This window comes from Bombina bombina, chromosome 5 (assembly GCF_027579735.1).
Source record: "Bombina bombina isolate aBomBom1 chromosome 5, aBomBom1.pri, whole genome shotgun sequence".
Lineage (NCBI taxonomy): Eukaryota > Metazoa > Chordata > Amphibia > Anura > Bombinatoridae > Bombina > Bombina bombina.
Window position 1 is genome coordinate 813,747,941 of NC_069503.1, and position 17,807 is coordinate 813,765,747.

Genomic DNA, 17,807 nt, shown 5'->3' on the forward strand with positions numbered 1-17,807 from the left:
TCTTCTTAATTATCAATTTCAATATAATTTTTATTTTCATTATTGATATCTTGCATTTCTAGATAGTCCCTAAGGAAGTTTTTCTTTTTCTTAGCTTCAATGTTATGTTCAAATCTGCTGTATATATCTTTACCTATATATAATCATATAGATATACACTGATCAGCCAGAACATTAAAAGCACCTGCCTAATACCATGCAGGTCCCCCCCATGCTACTAAAATAGCTCTGATGCATCAAGGCATGGACTCCACAAGACCTCTGAACGTGTCTTGTGGTATCTGGCACCAAGACATTAGCAGCGGATGCTTTTAGTCCTGCAAGTTGCAAGGTGGAGCCTCCATTGATCGGATTTGTTGTTTCAGCACATCCCACAGATGTTGGATCTAAAAGAAAACATGATTCATCAGACCAAGCAGACTAAGCAACCTTCTTCAATTCGTCCATGGTCCAGTTCTGATGCTCACGTCCCCATTGAAGGAACTTTCGGCAGTTGACAGGATTCATCATGGACACTCTGACCGGTCTGCAGCTACACAGCCCCATATGCAGCAAACTGCAATGCACTGTGTGTTCTGACACCTTTTTATCATGGCCAGCATTATTTTTTCAGCAATTTCCATGGGATTAAACCAGACAGGCTTGCCTTCGCTCCCCACATGCATCAATGAGCCTTGGGGACCATGATTCTGATGCTGGTTCATCGGTTGTCCATCCTTGCACCCCTTTGGGTAGCTACTAACCACTGCATACTGGGAACACCCCATAAGACTTACCGTTTTGGAGATGCTCTGACCCAATCGTCTAGCCATCACTATTTGGCCCTTGTCAAAGTCACTCAGATCCTTTGACTTGCCCATTTTTCCTGCTTCCAACACATGAAATTCAAGAACTCACTTGAAGTGTATAGGTATAGATATATATTTTACCAAAAAAACATTTTTATATACATAACATTGCAATGTGAAATATTAATATTTAATGTTGGGATAGTGCATTTTGAGTTTGCACGCAAGTAAGGGTGTTAGGTCTTTTTTCCACTTGTCGCGCTCCATTGAAGTCTATGGGGGAATACGTTAACGTGGTTGTGATATTCGTAGCTCGTTTTTTGCGAGTGTCGGATTAGAAAAAGCCAAATTCTAGCAGGGTTAATGCACAAGCAGGAGCCCAAACTACTGCTCCACTCGTAATCTAGCCCATAGTTTATGTGTAAATGATTATAAATGACCTACCGTAGTATAAAAATAAAGCTTCCGATACAATAAAATTATAATCCTTTAAAAATAAAAAATTCTTTTTCAACGCCAGCCCCTCTTTTTGTCCAAGCATCCTTATTTAATATGCATCTTATCTATAAATCTACATATTAATATGTTCACTGCCCTCCTGAATACACGCACATTTGATTATTATGTTATACGCATGCGCAAAATGTTTTGCCATCCCCTATTTCTTACAATCATCTTGGTCATAAGTTGCATGCGCAAAAGAAAATATTTCTAAATGCCAGTGCGTCCGGAATGGAGCTTTTATAATCTGCAATATTGCAATGAATCAAACCGTTTTACTCACAGTTTAAAGCTAAACAATTAATAAAGGTGCATATTTCTCTAATGTGAGTTTTATATCAAAAAATATTTGACACAATTGTGTGGTCCACTGCTTCTATAGCCTGTCTGCTATGATGAGATGATAGGTGATGTAACTAGTGCCACTGAGCCAAATGAAGCCTGTGCATGCGGCAAGCCATGGGAAATTTACCTGCAATGTTTTTATTTACGTTATTTTAATTACATTTACCATGAACGCTGAGAATTAACATTCATTAAGTGTAAACAGGAGATGCGCGCTACTGACATTACCTATCCCAATAGATACCAATCATATGACAGCATAAATAGTAAACATGAGGGCTGAGGCCACACAGTGATTGGAGGAAGCCGGAATCTTCATTGCTGATGTATTAAAAGATGAGCGGCGGGCAGGGGGAATCGCTGCTCTGGGTTGCAAGAAGAAAAGGTAAGTATTTTAACAAAACTGGTGAAATGTAAATTTTCATGAATGAAAGTGCCCCTGTTTTTAATAGTATTTTTAAAAACCGGGCACTCATTCCTGAAAGTTTACCTTCACTTTAACCTTTTATTTTTTTCAAGCAAAACAAATACATACTTTTTGACATGCCTAAGTACAATAACGAATCTCCAAAAGCAGCCACTGTCAGCAGTAAAGCTTTCAAAAAAATCAGGTTATTATCAAAAACACACTCAGGATTTTGGGAGACAGTGAGACTTTGCATATATCAGATCAGTGCAGATCATTGTTTAATAGGATAAGATGTAGCAAATAAGATTTCCAAATCCACATACAAAGGAAAGTGGTTTTGGTAAATGAATAGCTGTAATTCTATTAAAATGGCACAGATCTTATTAGATTCAGAGCCATGCAGAACCTTAGCATCTCATTCATACAAATGCTCTGCACATTCATGAATACAAAATCACAGCAGATTCACCCAGAAGAAAAGGTTTAGATTGTAATAAAATTATAAATTTGCTTATGTTCTTATACCTAAACTACTTCTTTAATGCTATAAACAAAAACATATAATATAACATTGTAAAATAGTAGGAGCGATAATTCAATATAATAAGAGTTTTCCAATTTTAAGAGTGCACATGGCACGTTTCGCAAGCCTAACCCTGCATCATACCTGTATCTAATTGGCTTCAGACAGATGATAAGACAAGAATGGGAAAACAGCAATAATTTTACATAATGACAGTTTATTCCAGAAGGGGTGAATGACAGATTTTTCCAGAAGGGGTGACATAATGATTTTTTTTTTCAGAAGGGGTGACATAATGACTCTTAAGGAAGCCATAATGCTATATAACCACGATTCATGAATATGGTTCCGCTGTAGTGTAAAAAAAAAAGGGAAATTAAAATCATATATAAGCAATTAAGCACTGAATTGCAAAACAAATGTTTTCAAATAACTTAAAACTGTGAATTTGTTAGAACGATTTACACGGCTTTGCAAATCAAGCTCAGTTGAGGGATACACCTCTTGAAAAGTCTTGTGGAGTCCACATCTCTTGTACGGTTTGCTGTGGCCAACTAGGGATATATGAAAATTAGCCTGTGATCTGAGCTAAACAATCACTGTGCATTTTACCATTCTTAATATGATGGAGAAACTTCAGTAGGGAACAAGAACTCTTTGGTATTTTACAGTAAAAAGCAGGCAACATAAATGATGAATGTACAGTGCAATATGTTTTCCCTTAATTAAAGGGACATTAAACTTGTGGGCACAACTACAACAGCAGGGCTGCTTCTCACAAAACTATTGTTTTTCCTCTGGTGCCTACAGCTTTCTTCAAAACCGTTCTATTCTTATCCCTTACAGGCTGGTGAAGCTCCACATCTGGGAGCTTAGTTATTCCTGCACTCTGTGCGCCACTGTTTAGTGAGACCTTTATATTTTTGCATCTGTTACATCTGTCTATCTATCTATCTATCTATCTATCTATCTATTTATCTATCTATCTATCTATCTATCTATCTATCTATCTATCTATCTATCTATCTATCTATCTATCTATCTATCTTTATAATTTCTTATTTTTTTTATATATTTTATGTATATAAAAAAAATCAAAACAGTAAAGCTCCCACTCAATCGTCACAGAGACTGCAACATCACTGATCTGTGAATGTGCTCCGCTAGTGACACAGGGTGTGAGAATAAATAAGCTCCAATATGGAGGCACCTAGTATGAAAATGTGGAGCTTCACTAACCTGCACCTGTAAAGAAGAAAACAGCAGGGTAAGTAGTAGCCTTAATATTGTAGTATTGTATTGTTGTGCCCAGCAGCTATAATCTCTCAACAAAATGTTTCAAGGGACATTTATGTTGAATTTAACATCCCTTTAAATTCTTTTTGGGATATATTCAAGCAAGCTTTATAGATGTGTTATTTTATTGCATCTCATATGCAGATGATATAAATCACCAATCTAAAAAACAAAAAACAAAAACAACAATAAAAAAAAAACAACCCTAAATGGAAAAATAGATTACCATAAAAAAATACTATTAGTGACTCTCAGGTGATTATGATGTGGTATTTTTGTTGTCCATATAATAATAAACAATAAAAAGGTAGTTTGATGAACTTTGAGGTAATAAATTAACTTAAAAATAAATAATACAGGGGGCGTGTCCAAACAGCGGCTTAGAGAAGTCGCACTTTTCTGGAGCTCCGGGAGAAGGGATTGAAATCCGCTGATTATAACTCCACATTTATAGCTCCATACACAGGCACAACTAGTTTTGTGACTATACTTGGTATATAATTTAAATATCAACTCAGGTTGCTGTATTGATGACCCTGAAAACCGAAATGGACAATAGAGGCCTGTAGCAGCGGCTAATATACAGGTGGCGTTCCCCCCCTGGTTCAACCGGGGTGATCTTCCAGAACTGACTACTATTCACCACTACCCTAACATCTGAGAGCGATAACAGCTGCTATTATTACATTTTCCAGAAACTTACATTACATTTGCTTATTATAACCATGACACAGAGCTCAACGCTGACCCTAACCGCAGCCATGTGGGCTACAACTGCTCCCGATTCATGTGACTTACTGCTCCTCAAACTGGAAGCAATTTTTCAAAATGTTACTAGGGAAGGCGCTTTCAACACAGGAGCTACAATACCTCATGGATAAAGCAACTTCAGCTACACCGGAGGAACAGATAGCACCGCCAAACTCAACAAAAATACTTGTTGTATCCACAGGGTACAGAAAGATCGAAGAATTTAATAAGCAGCTATCCAAATATTCCATGCAACTACCCAACAAGTTCAAAACAGAGCTCACACCTGCAATAAAGGGCGACAAAAATATATTAATGAACAACATCTGCTGGAATGGCGTTCAAGATGGATCATGTCTTTCACAGCAGGACGATCTGGCGCAGACACCAAACAGCTGACCTATGAAAATGGCGCCTGAACAGATAACAAGCCCGGACAACTACCATACAGGTACATGGGACATACTTTTTGATTTCTGGGAACACTCTGAGACATTGAGGCTAAGTAACCCAAAAGAACAAGAACCGGATTCATCACAGCCACCTGGGGATCTTGGGGGTGCTCATGGGAGCTAAGGAATCAGAGACAATGAACCCCATGCCTTTCGGAGATAACACAGGCATAGCCTCACGACATGCACTACAGGATAAAGCCCTCGCTACACCACACAGTTCAAAAAAAAGTATGGGCACTTCAAAAATACCTCCTGCTGATGTTACAACAAGACGGCAGATCAAATCAAGGAGAAGTTCCATATCTTCTATAACAATTTTTAAAGCAGAGACTAAAAGCATGTATTGGTTGAGGTCAGGTATAAAGAACAGGGAGCAAATCACTGAATATCTATCAGGATAAGCTAAGTTAGATAGAAGTCTTAGTTATTCAGCAATGTAATGATATTCTTAGCTCCACACAGCCTATGTATGCACAATATAATAGGAAGAGCAGAAGATCTCGTTTTGGTTTATGATTTCTCCTATTTCTGTATTTTGAGTCTGAGTGAAACATCTAAAATATACTTATTATAGGATTTAACTGTTAAGACTAGCCTAAGTTGGAGGAAAAAGTGTTATTTCTATTGAAATGTTTTCTAATATGATGTTTCCTTACATTCTTTACTGCTCATGCACGCATAATTGCTCAAATCAGAATACACAACCCATTGCAACCATATCCACAGAAACTCATATCTAAACTCTTGTAACCCCCTTTTTAACAGACCTATTTATAAATAACATCAATTGGATGCCAAAATATATATTTATGGGTGGCTAGGCCAAACATATAGCTCACCTCCTCTGGCGCTGACTGCGGCCAGGTCGGCAATGGAGGAGACCGATACACACTCTACGGATCTAGCACCTCCACATAAAGAATAAATGATATGATTTTATTATCACAATTGAGGAATAGGTGACCTCGTCTACCATACACAACAATCCTAGCTCGCTAAACCCTGATATAGTATACCAAGAAGAACACAATAGGGCATTATTGTTTTAGTGCACTATAATCCCATGTCCTCTAAACAAATATCAAACACTCAAAATTCAGTCACTAACAAAGAATATGGATCTAGCTATTCATACCAACCAACCACACACAATCTAAGAGGAACAACCATTGATAAATTAAGCATAATACGTAAGATGTTGGGGTGTGCAGTTTAATCCTGTTCAGTTCTGGCTATTTGCATCTTTCCCCCAACATTGTTTAACTTGATGTATCAAAGCTATTACCTTTTTTTTTTTTTTAAAAAAAGATCCACATTTTTTCTTCATTCTTTGTATTTATAAAGTACACACATTTTGTGCTTAAAGGGACAGTCAACACCAGAATTTTTGTTAGAAGATAGATAATCACTTTATTATCCATTCCCCAGTTTTGCATAACCAACAGTTATACTAATGCACTTTTTACCTTTTTCATTACCTTGTATCTAAGCCTCTGCAAACTGCCTCCTTATTTCAGTTCTTTTGACAGACTTTCATTTTAGCTAATCAGTGCTTACTCCTAGGTAATTTCACGTGCTTGATCTCAAAGTTATCTATATGACACACATGAACTAACACCCTCTAGTGGTGAAAAACTTTCAAAATGCATTCACATAAGAGGCGGTCTTCAAAGTCTCAGAAATTAGCATATGATCCTACCTAGGGTTAGCTTTCAACTAAGAATACCAAGCGAACAAAGCAAAATTGGGGATACAAGTAAATTGGAAAGTTGTTTAAAATGACATGCCCTATTTGAATCATTTTGGACTTGACTGTCCCTTTAAATACATTATATCAGATATACTTTGCATGAATATGAATACTTTGCTGCAGCATTGCTAGAAATTATTTTATAAACAAAAAGGGAATTTTCATCATCTTACCTTTGGTCAGAAGTTTATAAGACTCTTGTAAAATATAAATATATTTTCATCTAACAAATAAATAACAGTAACATAACTGAGACTGATATAATTGATTTATGTTTCGCTGCTATATTACATTATTCACTTGCTAAATGTTTGACGGATTCTTCATGAATCAAGTCTGACATAGAACAATGAAAATAAAAACACATTCAGAAGTATTTAAATGCTGAGGATTTTATTCCATTTCACCATAGCTTTGTACATACTTGCAAATGTAATCCGTAACATTTCATTATGCCTTGGCTTTTCCATGAAACTTCACAGAGAAATGTAGATATACAGCTGGTGGACGGTAATTCAAAAAATCATTTCCTGTGTGATCAGTGCAAGTATACTAATGATAAAAGTACAGTACATAAATACACAACAATATTACAGTAAAACAGATTCATTCTTATGAATGATGGATCCTTACAGTAAAAGTATATACATGCACTAAAGTGCGTGGATCAGCTATCAAGTGACATTTATTTTATTTTTTGCATACAGCCATCTTGATAAGACTTTTTTTTTTGCTAGTATTTCTCAAGTTCATAAAATACATTACTATTCAGTTAAGTGAACAGTTTATGTTATTTCTCTACAGCTTCAGATAACATGAAGCACTTCCAAAAATATAATTCGTCTACGTAAATATTAACACTGAGAGTAGAAATAATACCAAAAAGACAAACAACAAATGTGCAATTAAATGAAAAGGGGGGAAAACACAAAAAAAAGTGCAAAAATAAAAAGGCAGACAGCACTGAGAGTTACTGAGCATTCATTTTTCTGTGTTATCTTTTTTGATCATTTTTACATGTATTTTCAGAACTAAGTAGAAATGATGGAGACATATATATGGTCATTGCATACAGGCACATTAGATGTTCCATTTAAGAAACACAACTACATGTTCCACAAGTTGACATTCAGTAATTGTAGGTGGCATTCCTAAGGTTAGAAAGTATCTCTATTGGCCGAGACGAATCACTGTGACTTGGGAACTAAGTTCTGAGTTCATGCAAGGTGTCATCCATTTGCTTTACGTGCTTGTTCTCCTCCTCGCATGAAACAGTGAGGTCCACAGTTGAGGGAGATCTGGAGGCAGTTGGGGAATAGGAGGCCCATCGTGAAGGCAGACGTCTGTTCGCTGGTCTCTCTGGCCGGGAGAAGCTGGATTCCAAGGACGGAGCTAATGCTGAACAAGGCAGTCCCTTAGCAGTAAACAAAAAAGTGTAAGTTATCGTTCAGTGAATTTGTATGTGAACTGCAGTTATGTATCTGCATTTTCACTTTCACATATACTATTTAATTATGCATAGAAGATCATGAAAGTGATAGAAAAATATAGGGAAGCGGCTTATGTTAATAGAAAATGTATTGCTGTATGTAGAACAGCTTTTTATGGAATGCTGAAAACAAATGGTCAAAAATAATGTATTGAAAAAAAGCACATAAGTGAAGTACATTTTCTAAAAGTAATTACACATTGTCTAGCTATAAATCATAAGAATGTTATACATTAAAGAAAGGATCTTATTTATTATATAACGCTTCTGACTAGACGTATATTCAGATTTGGACAAATCCCAAAAATTACTAATATTACTACATTCTATGTACTTGTTTCAAAATGAAAAACGATTGGCCCATTTAGGGCTAGATTATGAGCAAAATATTTGCACTCCCCTCAGTAATACCAGCGCACAGAAATTGCTGAGAAGCCAAACACTCACAAGAGAGCGCTTCCATGGACTCCAATGGTAGCCTCGTTTTCATGCTGACAGCCATGGCAAACCACCTATCGCAGGGTTGGGCAGCAATAAATACATAAGTATATGCTTATATACATATATTTTATGTGTACAATCACATATAAACACATAAATATATATGTATATAAGCATATTGATATTTATAGTGAAAACACAGTCTCCCATTGACCTCCATGTAAAGGCACTTTAGGAGCCTTTTTTCTAACACACCACATCTCCTCACTTTAACCCCTTATAACTGCTTCGTGCAGTTTAAAAAAAGAACAAAGTTCATTTATTTTTTATTTTAAAGAACTGTCCTCTTTATTTTGGGGGCAATTGGGGCAACGTTTTATATATTTAACCAGAGGTCTGATTAATTGAGCTTAGAGCAAAGTGAAGCTGTGAGGTTGCAGTAGAATTAACCAGCCACTTGTAATGGCTGGTTTTTTAACATGCGCCCATAAACGGGCAAATTTGCCCCTTTACGGGTGCACGTTAAAGTAGTGCTCCACTCATAATCTGTCCCTAAATAAATAAACGAAGAAAGGAATGAATAATGGTGCAGTAAAAAAATTGTCTTTTTGTTCATACTGTTAAAATCCTTACTTTAAAGACAGTAAAGGCTTTTCTGAAGGCAGAAAAGGGTAGAAAGCTTCATATTAACAAGTCAGAAAGGAAAGGGTTCAGAAATTCAAATTTACACAATTCAATAACTATATCCATCAAGTTTATTGTCAATTGACTAATTCCTGTGTTAGCTAACAAGTTTGTAAGCTTCACTTTTGTTATTGGCCAACTCTGAACCCATAAAAAAAAAGGATCTTGTTTTGTGCTGATACTGGCTTTTAGCAGTAGCACAAGCAGCTAATTTAAAGGGACAGCAAACACTTTTAGATTGTAATATAAAATGTAAAATTATGCAATATACTCTCATTATTTATCCCCCCCCCCCTTTCCTGTAATTTAAGTCTGAAAATTGTGGATTTTGCAGTCCTGAAAGCAGATTGTTTACTAACGGCTAGATTTAGAGTTCTGCGGCCAAAGGGGTGCGTTAGCTACGCATGCTTTTTCCCCCCGCACCTTTTAAATACAGCTGGTATTTAGAGTTCACAGAATGGCTGCGTTTTCAGTGCGTTAGGCTCCAAAAAGGGAGCGTAGAGCATAATTTAACGCCACTGCAACTCTAAATTCCAGCGGTGCTTACGGACGCGGCCAGCTTCAAAAACGTGCTCGTGCACGATTCCCCCATAGAAAACAATGGGGCCATTTGAGCTGAAAAAAAACCTAACACCTGCAAAAAAGCAGCGTTCAGCTCCTAACGCAGCCCCATTGTTTTCTATGGGGAAACACTTCCTACGTCTGCACCTAACACTCTAACATGTACCCCAAGTCTAAACACCCCTAACCTTACACTTATTAACCCCTATTCTGCCGCCCCCGCTATCGCTGACACCTGCATATTTTTTTTAACCCCTAATCTGCCGCTCCGTAAACCGCCACTACCTACATTATCCCTATGTACCCCTAATCTGCTGCCCCTAACACCGCCGACCCCTATATTATATTTATTAACCCCTAATCTGCCCCCCACAACGTCGCCGCCAGCTACCTACAATAATTAACCCCTAATCTGCCGACCGCACCTCACCGCTATTATAATAAAGTTATTAACCCCTAATCCGCCTCACTCCCGCCTCAATAACCCTATAATAAATAGTATTAACCCCTAATCTGCCCTCCCTAACATCGCCGACACCTAACTTCAATTATTAACCCCTAATCTGCCGACCGAATCTCGCTGCTACTGTAATAAATGGATTAACCCCTAAAGCTAAGTCTAACCCTAACACCCCCCTAAGTTAAATATAATTTTTATCTAACGAAATAAATTAACTCTTATTAAATAAATTATTCCTATTTAAAGCTAAATACTTACCTGTAAAATAAACCCTAATATAGCTGCAATATAAATTATAATTATATTATAGCTATTTTAGGATTAATATTTATTTTACAGGCAACTTTGTATTTATTTTAACCAGGTACAATAGCTATTAAATAGTTAAGAACTATTTAATAGCTAAAATAGTTAAAATAATTAAAAAATTACCTGTAAAATAAATCCTAACCTAAGTTACAATTAAACCTAACACTACACTATCAATAAATTAATTAAATACAATACCTACAATTATCTACAATTAAACCTAACACTACACTATCAATAAATTAATTAAATACAATATCTACAAATAAATACAATGAAATAAACTAACTAAAGTACAAAAAATAAAAAAGAACTAAGTTACAAAAAATAAAAAAATATTTACAAACATTAGAAAAATATTACAACAATTTTAAACTAATTACACCTACTCTAAGCCCCCTAATAAAATAACAAAGCCCCCCAAAATAAAAAAATGCCCTACCCTATTCTAAATTAAAAAAGTTCAAAGCTCTTTTACCTTACCAGCCCTGAAAAGGGCCCTTTGCGGGGCATGCCCCAAAGAATTCAGCTCTTTTGCCTGGAAAAAAAACACATACAATACCCCCCCCCCAACAATACAACCCACCACCCACATACCCCTAATGTAACCCAAACCCCCCTTAAATAAACCTAACACTAAGCCCCTGAACATCTCCCTACCTTGTCTTCACCTCACCGGGTCCCGATCTGTCCAGAAGAGCCTCCGATGTCTTGATCCAAGCCCAAGCGGGGGGCTGAAGAGTGACGTCCATCCTCGGGCTGAAGTCTGGATCCAAGCGGCGGCTGAAGAAATCCATCATCGGGCTGAAGTCGGAAGTCCATCATCGGGATGAAGTCTTCTATCAAGCAGCATCTTCAATCTTCTTTCTTCCGGAGCGGAGCGGAGCCATCTTCTTCCCAGCCAACGCGGATCCATCCTCTTCTAACGACGCCTACTCGCCGAATGACGGCGTAGTTAGAAGAGGATGGATCCGCGTCGGCTGGGAAGAAGATGGCTCCGCTCCGCTCCGGAAGAAAGAAGATTGAAGATGCTGCTTGATAGAAGACTTCATCCCGATGATGGACTTCCGACTTCAGCCCGATGATGGATTTCTTCAGCCGCCGCTTGGATCCAGACTTCAGCCCGAGGATGGACGTCACTCTTCAGCCCCCCGCTTGGGCTTGGATCAAGACATCGGAGGCTCTTCTGGACAGATCGGGACCCGGTGAGGTGAAGACAAGGTAGGGAGATCTTCAGGGGCTTAGTGTTAGGTTTATTTAAGGGGGGTTTGGGTTACATTAGGGGTATGTGGGTGGTGGGTTGTAATGTTGGGGGGGGTATTGTATGTGTTTTTTTTACAGGCAAAAGAGCTGAATTCTTTGGGGCATGCCCCGCAAAGGGCCCTTTTCAGGGCTGGTAAGGTAAAAGAGCTTTGAACTTTTTTAATTTAGAATAGGGTAGGGCATTTTTTTATTTTGGGAGGCTTTGTTATTTTATTAGGGGGCTTAGAGTAGGTGTAATTAGTTTAAAATTGTTGTAATATTTTTCTAATGTTTGTAAATATTTTTTTATTTTTTGTAACTTAGTTCTTTTTTATTTTTTTGTACTTTAGTTAGTTTATTTAATTGTATTTATTTGTAGGTATTTTATTTAATTAATTTATTGATAGTGTAGTGTTAGGTTTAATTGTAGATAATTGTAGGTATTTTATTTAATTAATTTATTGATAGTGTAGTGTTAGGTTTAATTGTAACTTAGGTTAGGATTTATTTTACAGGTAATTTTGTAATTATTTTAACTAGGTAACTATTAAATAGTTATTAACTATTTAATAGCTATTGTACCTGGTTAATATAATTACAAAGTTGCCTGTAAAATAAATATTAATCCTAAAATAGCTACAATATAATTATAATTTATATTGTAGCTATATTAGGGTTTATTTTACAGGTAAGTATTTAACTTTAAATAGGAATAAGTTATTTAATAAGAGTTAATTTATTTCATTAGATAAAAATTATATTTAACTTAGGGGGGTGTTAGTGTTAGGGTTAGAATTAGCTTTAGGGGTTAATACATTTATTAGAATAGCGGTGAGCTCCAGTCGGCAGATTAGGGGTTAATGTTTGAAGTTAGGTGTCGGCGATGTTAGGGAGGGCAGATTAGGGGTTAATACTATTTATTATAGGGTTATTGAGGCGGGAGTGAGGCGGATTAGGGGTTAATAACTTTATTATACAAGCGGCGCGGTCCGCTCGGCAGATTAGGGGTTAATAAGTGTAGGCAGGTGGAGGCGACGTTGAGGGGGGCAGATTAGGGGTTAATAAATATAATATAGGGGTCGGCGGTGTAAGGGGCAGCAGATTAGGGGTTCATAGGGATAACGTAGGTGGCAGCGGCGTGCGGTCGGCAGATTAGGGGTTAAAAAATTTTAATAGAGTGGCGGCGATGTGGGGGGACCTCGGTTTAGGGGTACATAGGTAGTTTATGGGTGTTAGTGTACTTTAGAGCACAGTAGTTAAGAGCTTTATAAACCGGCGTTAGCCCAGAAAGTTCTTAACTACCGGCTTTTTTTCTGCGGCTGGAGTTTTGTCGTTAGATTTCTAACGCTCACTTCAGCCACGACTCTAAATACCGGCGTTAGAAAGATCCCATTGAAAAGATAGGATACGCAAATGGCGTAGGGGGATCTGCGGTATGGAAAAGTCGCGGCTGCAAAGTGAGCGTTAGACCCTTTCCTGACTGACTCCAAATACCAGAGGGCGGTAAAAACCAGCGTTAGGAGCCTCTAACGCTGGTTTTCACGGCTACCGCCCAACTCTAAATCTAGCCGTTAGGTTTTCTGATGAATTCAAGCAATGGAGATTTTGTTAATACATTGACAGAGGCAAGTACTGTCATCTCCAGACTCAAGTCTGGATTGGCTCCTCAAAATATGGAAAGTGGTGGGTGGAGTTTGAACCATGAAAAACAATTGCAGCAAACAAAGTGTTAATCTGCTTTAATATAGTTTTGCTAATATGGTAATCAATTGGAAGACTGCAGAATATTTTTGTAATTGGAAGGTGCTCACTGTCCCATTAACTTTATTTAAGTTTAAACTGTTGTTCAGCTGCTCCTTTGCTGCCTTGTAGACCTTCTCTGTAGTAAATAAGGAGCTAACAAATTTATGGCTGAACTAAAAGAACTATTCTTGGACAAAACAAAATACTTTTTTCATAACAAATGATTTTTATAAAACTATTTTTTTGGCTGTGCTGAATATCACTTTCATAAAAAACACAGATATAAATATGATAGTAAAATAAATAAAGAACTGTGGTTTAATTTTTTTGTCCATTTGTAAATAAAATTTGATAAAATTTAAAAAAAAAAATACAAAAAACATGTAAAAACAACAATTCTAATGTGACAAAGTATAGCATCACAGACAGTATGATGCACAGAAAATACATAAATCACAAGGAAGACAAACGTAAGCAACAATAAAAATGCAGAACACAGTTATGTCCCCTGCTGAGCACACACCATGCATATAGCCAATATCTCACCACGTCCGCAATCAACAGCCTAACTTTCCAATTACCATTGGAAAAGCGACACAGAATGAGCCTAAGCTTTGGTGATAAATTAAAACATAAAGGGCTAAATTATGAGTGGAGCTCTATTTAGTTTTTTGGCTAAAGCGCTAATTGCGCTAGAAGTAAACTTTTTGCACACATCGGATTGCATTCATATTACAAGTTGAACGTAAAAAGTTCTCTCTTTCGCTAACCTGCTTATTTCTAGCACAATTAGAATATTGCACGCACAATAACGTATTCCCAATAGAAGTCAATGGAGGAAAAAAAGTCTAAAAAAAACTAAACACCCTACTTGCGTGCAATCTTGATCATATATTCTCAAGTGCACAAACCTGATTGCATATTCTCAAGTGCACAAACCTGAATGCATATTTTCAAGTGCGTTAACCCATTACATATTTTCAAGTGCGCTAACCCGACATGAAATATGAATATTTTACATTCCAATGTCCTTCACATAGAAGAATATGTTCTATTTATTCATAAATACATATTTCTACATACTGTATATCTGATGGTATTTTGCTACAATATATATCTATACCTACATATATATAGATGATTATATATAGGTATAGATATATACAGATATACTGTATATAGGAATATCTATTTAGAAATACATAGAACGTATTCTGCTATGTGCAGAACATTTGAATTTAAAATATTTACAGTAAATACACAGTATAAAATTTTATTAAATATGAATACTGCATAATATGAATTGTCATGTTTTCATCTACTTACCTGCAAAAGGTTCCAATGCACTTATATATATATGTCTATATATGTAAGTACATATGTATTTTTGTGTTTATAGGTGTATATATGTCTATAAATACATCTGTATACACACACATATATATATATATATATATATATATATATATATATATATATACACACACACATCTTTAGACATGTATATGTATGTCTCTATTTTAAAGTCCTTTGCAGCCTTTTTTCCCCTCTAACACCTGAGAACTCATATCTTTGAGCACTTATAACTTTTGTGTGCAATATTTTTATTTAATATTTTTTATGAGTGTAACTGTACTTTGTAATCTATTTTGTCGTGATTTTGTGCAACTTTTATGTTTTGCGAAACAGTTAACAAGAGCTCTGAAATCGCGGTAATCATTCTAGCCTAAATCTTGATTGAGCTCAAGCGATCTCGTTTACTTTCAACTTGTAATACGAGCGCAATTTAACCTGCGCACATTCGATTGCTAAAACCAGAGATATCGCTTACGCGCAAACATTTGCGTTCCACTCATAATCTGACCCAAAATTGGATGAATAATTCTCCAAGAATGAGAAATTGTAAGAAACTGCAGTAGATAAAAGATGAACATGCTGATTAGACAATCGGACATAGCAAATTATAATAATATGCTCTGGTCTGGAGAAAAACAGCCTTCACTTTTTTTTAAAGAGATTTATGTAGCTATATGGAAGTTTCCGCTTAAACTGTGCTAGGCCCTTGCACTGCAGGAGATGGGACCTTACTTTAATAGAAAATATTACAACATTGTAGTATTGATATTTATTTTGTTTTGTGTCATCTTAAAGAGGGCATTTACAAATGTATTTCTGTTTCTTTTTTATTGGTCCTGTCATGTCATGCTTGCAGAGGTGTGCCCCTCTCCACCAGTTTTTTATTGGTCCTGTCATGTCATACTTGCAGAGGTGTGCCCCTCTCCACCAGTTTTTTATTGGTCCTGTCATGTCATGCTTGCAGAGGTGTGCCCCTCTCCACCAGTTTTTTATTGGTCCTGTCATGTCATGCTTGCAGAGGTGTCCCTCTCCACCAGTTTTTTATTGGTCCTGTCATTTCATGCTTGCAGAGGTGTGTCCCTCTCCACCAGTTTTGTATTGGTCCTGTCATGTCATGCTTGCAGAGGTGTGTCCCTCTCCACCAGTTTTTTATTGGTCCTGTCATTTCATGCTTGCAGAGGTGTGTCCCTCTCCACCAGTTTTGTATTGGTCCTGTCATGTCATGCTTGCAGAGGTGTGTCCCTCTCCACCAGTTTTTTATTGGTCCTGTCATGTCATGCTTTCAGAGGTGTGTCCCTCTCCACCAGTTTTTTATTGGTCCTGTCATTTCATGCTTGCAGAGGTGTGTCCCTCTCCACCAGTTTTTTATTGGTCCTGTCATTTCATGCTTGCAGAGGTGTCCCTCTCCACCAGTTTTTTATTGGTCCTGTCATGTCATGCTTGCAGAGGTGTGTCCCTCTCCACCAGTTTTTTATTGGTCCTGTCATTTCATGCTTGCAGAGGTGTGTCCCTCTCCACCAGTTTTTTATTGGTCCTGTCATTCCATGCTTGCAGAGGTGTCCCTCTCCACCAGTTTTTTATTGGTCCTGTCATGTCATGCTTGTAGAGGTGTGTCCCTCTCCACCAGTTTTTTATTGGTCCTGTCATGTCATACTTGCAGAGGTGTGTCCCTCTCCACCAGTTTTTTATTGGTCCTGTCATTTCATGCTTAACCCCCAAACGTAATTTAAAGGAAAGTAATGAAATGACAAATTTTGTCAGTATTTCTTTGTTTTCTTTAAATTTAGTTGGTGCATTAATTCGGATATTCGTTTTGTGAAAACAAAACAAATATCCATGTTTTTGTTACGAATTTTAATTTATAACAAAACAAATGCACAAGCCTAATATTAATACTAGACAAAGAGGCATTTACAGAGCAAATGCTTTAGGGTATACAAGTATACAGCCTCTGATACATAAACCATATTTTTAGCTAAGAGGCCTAAATGAAGTAAAAAATCCTAAACTGGAAATAATGTTTTAGTTATAGAGACTGTTTAACTAACATAAGTGTTGAAAATAGAGATTATGCAGTAGGATTGCCAGCTGTTTACAACAAAAATATTGGTTGATCTGTAGGTGACTGGACACAATGGTAGATAGGATAACACAATACTCCTCCACAAAAGCGCCCATCATTTATATTTTTCACAATTGAGAAGTCATTTTACCTCATGGTTGCCAGTAACAAACAAATCAATGATTTTACCTCTTCTGCTCAGCACCACATATAAACAGTAGTGAGATGACCCCTTGACTTTCACTTACTACTTTCTGCTCCATATTTGTAATGGTTTGTCATGCCAGTCCTTTTATATTTAATTAAAACCCACAGACTTTAAAACAAACGACATTTAAATGTACATTTTTTTGTGAAGATTTACTGGACAGTCTGCTAAAATATTGGACTGTCCAGTTGAATACTGGACACCTGGCAACCCTTTGTGGTAAAAAGAATAAATGCTTTGAAATGAACAATGTTTATATTTGGGTGATTGAAAAAGGACAAAAAAATGACACAAACATTACAATAAATTATATACTTGTTGATTTATGACTCTAAGGTCAGCTCAAATTTAAAGAAAATCTGTTTAAGTCAGAAAATTAATGGACGGCTCAAACTATAAGTCAACCATGACAAAAACAAACTTTTGGTAATTAAC

General features: G+C 36.7%; 1 protein-coding gene across 4 annotated transcripts in view; it reads right to left on the reverse strand.

The window, feature by feature from the left end:
- Positions 1-7,193: 7,193 nt before the first annotated feature.
- Positions 7,194-17,807, reverse strand: part of MTCL1 (microtubule crosslinking factor 1) — a 279,300-nt gene continuing 268,686 nt past the window's right edge. For 3 of the 4 annotated variants that reach the window (XM_053714926.1, XM_053714925.1, XM_053714924.1), the window contains one exon: positions 7,194-8,231. In XM_053714926.1, the coding sequence (XP_053570901.1) occupies positions 8,022-8,231 (210 nt within the window). In that variant the 3' untranslated portion in view covers positions 7,194-8,021. The remainder of the gene's footprint in view (positions 8,232-17,807) is intronic. The other variant, XM_053714927.1, reaches the window with a different exon arrangement.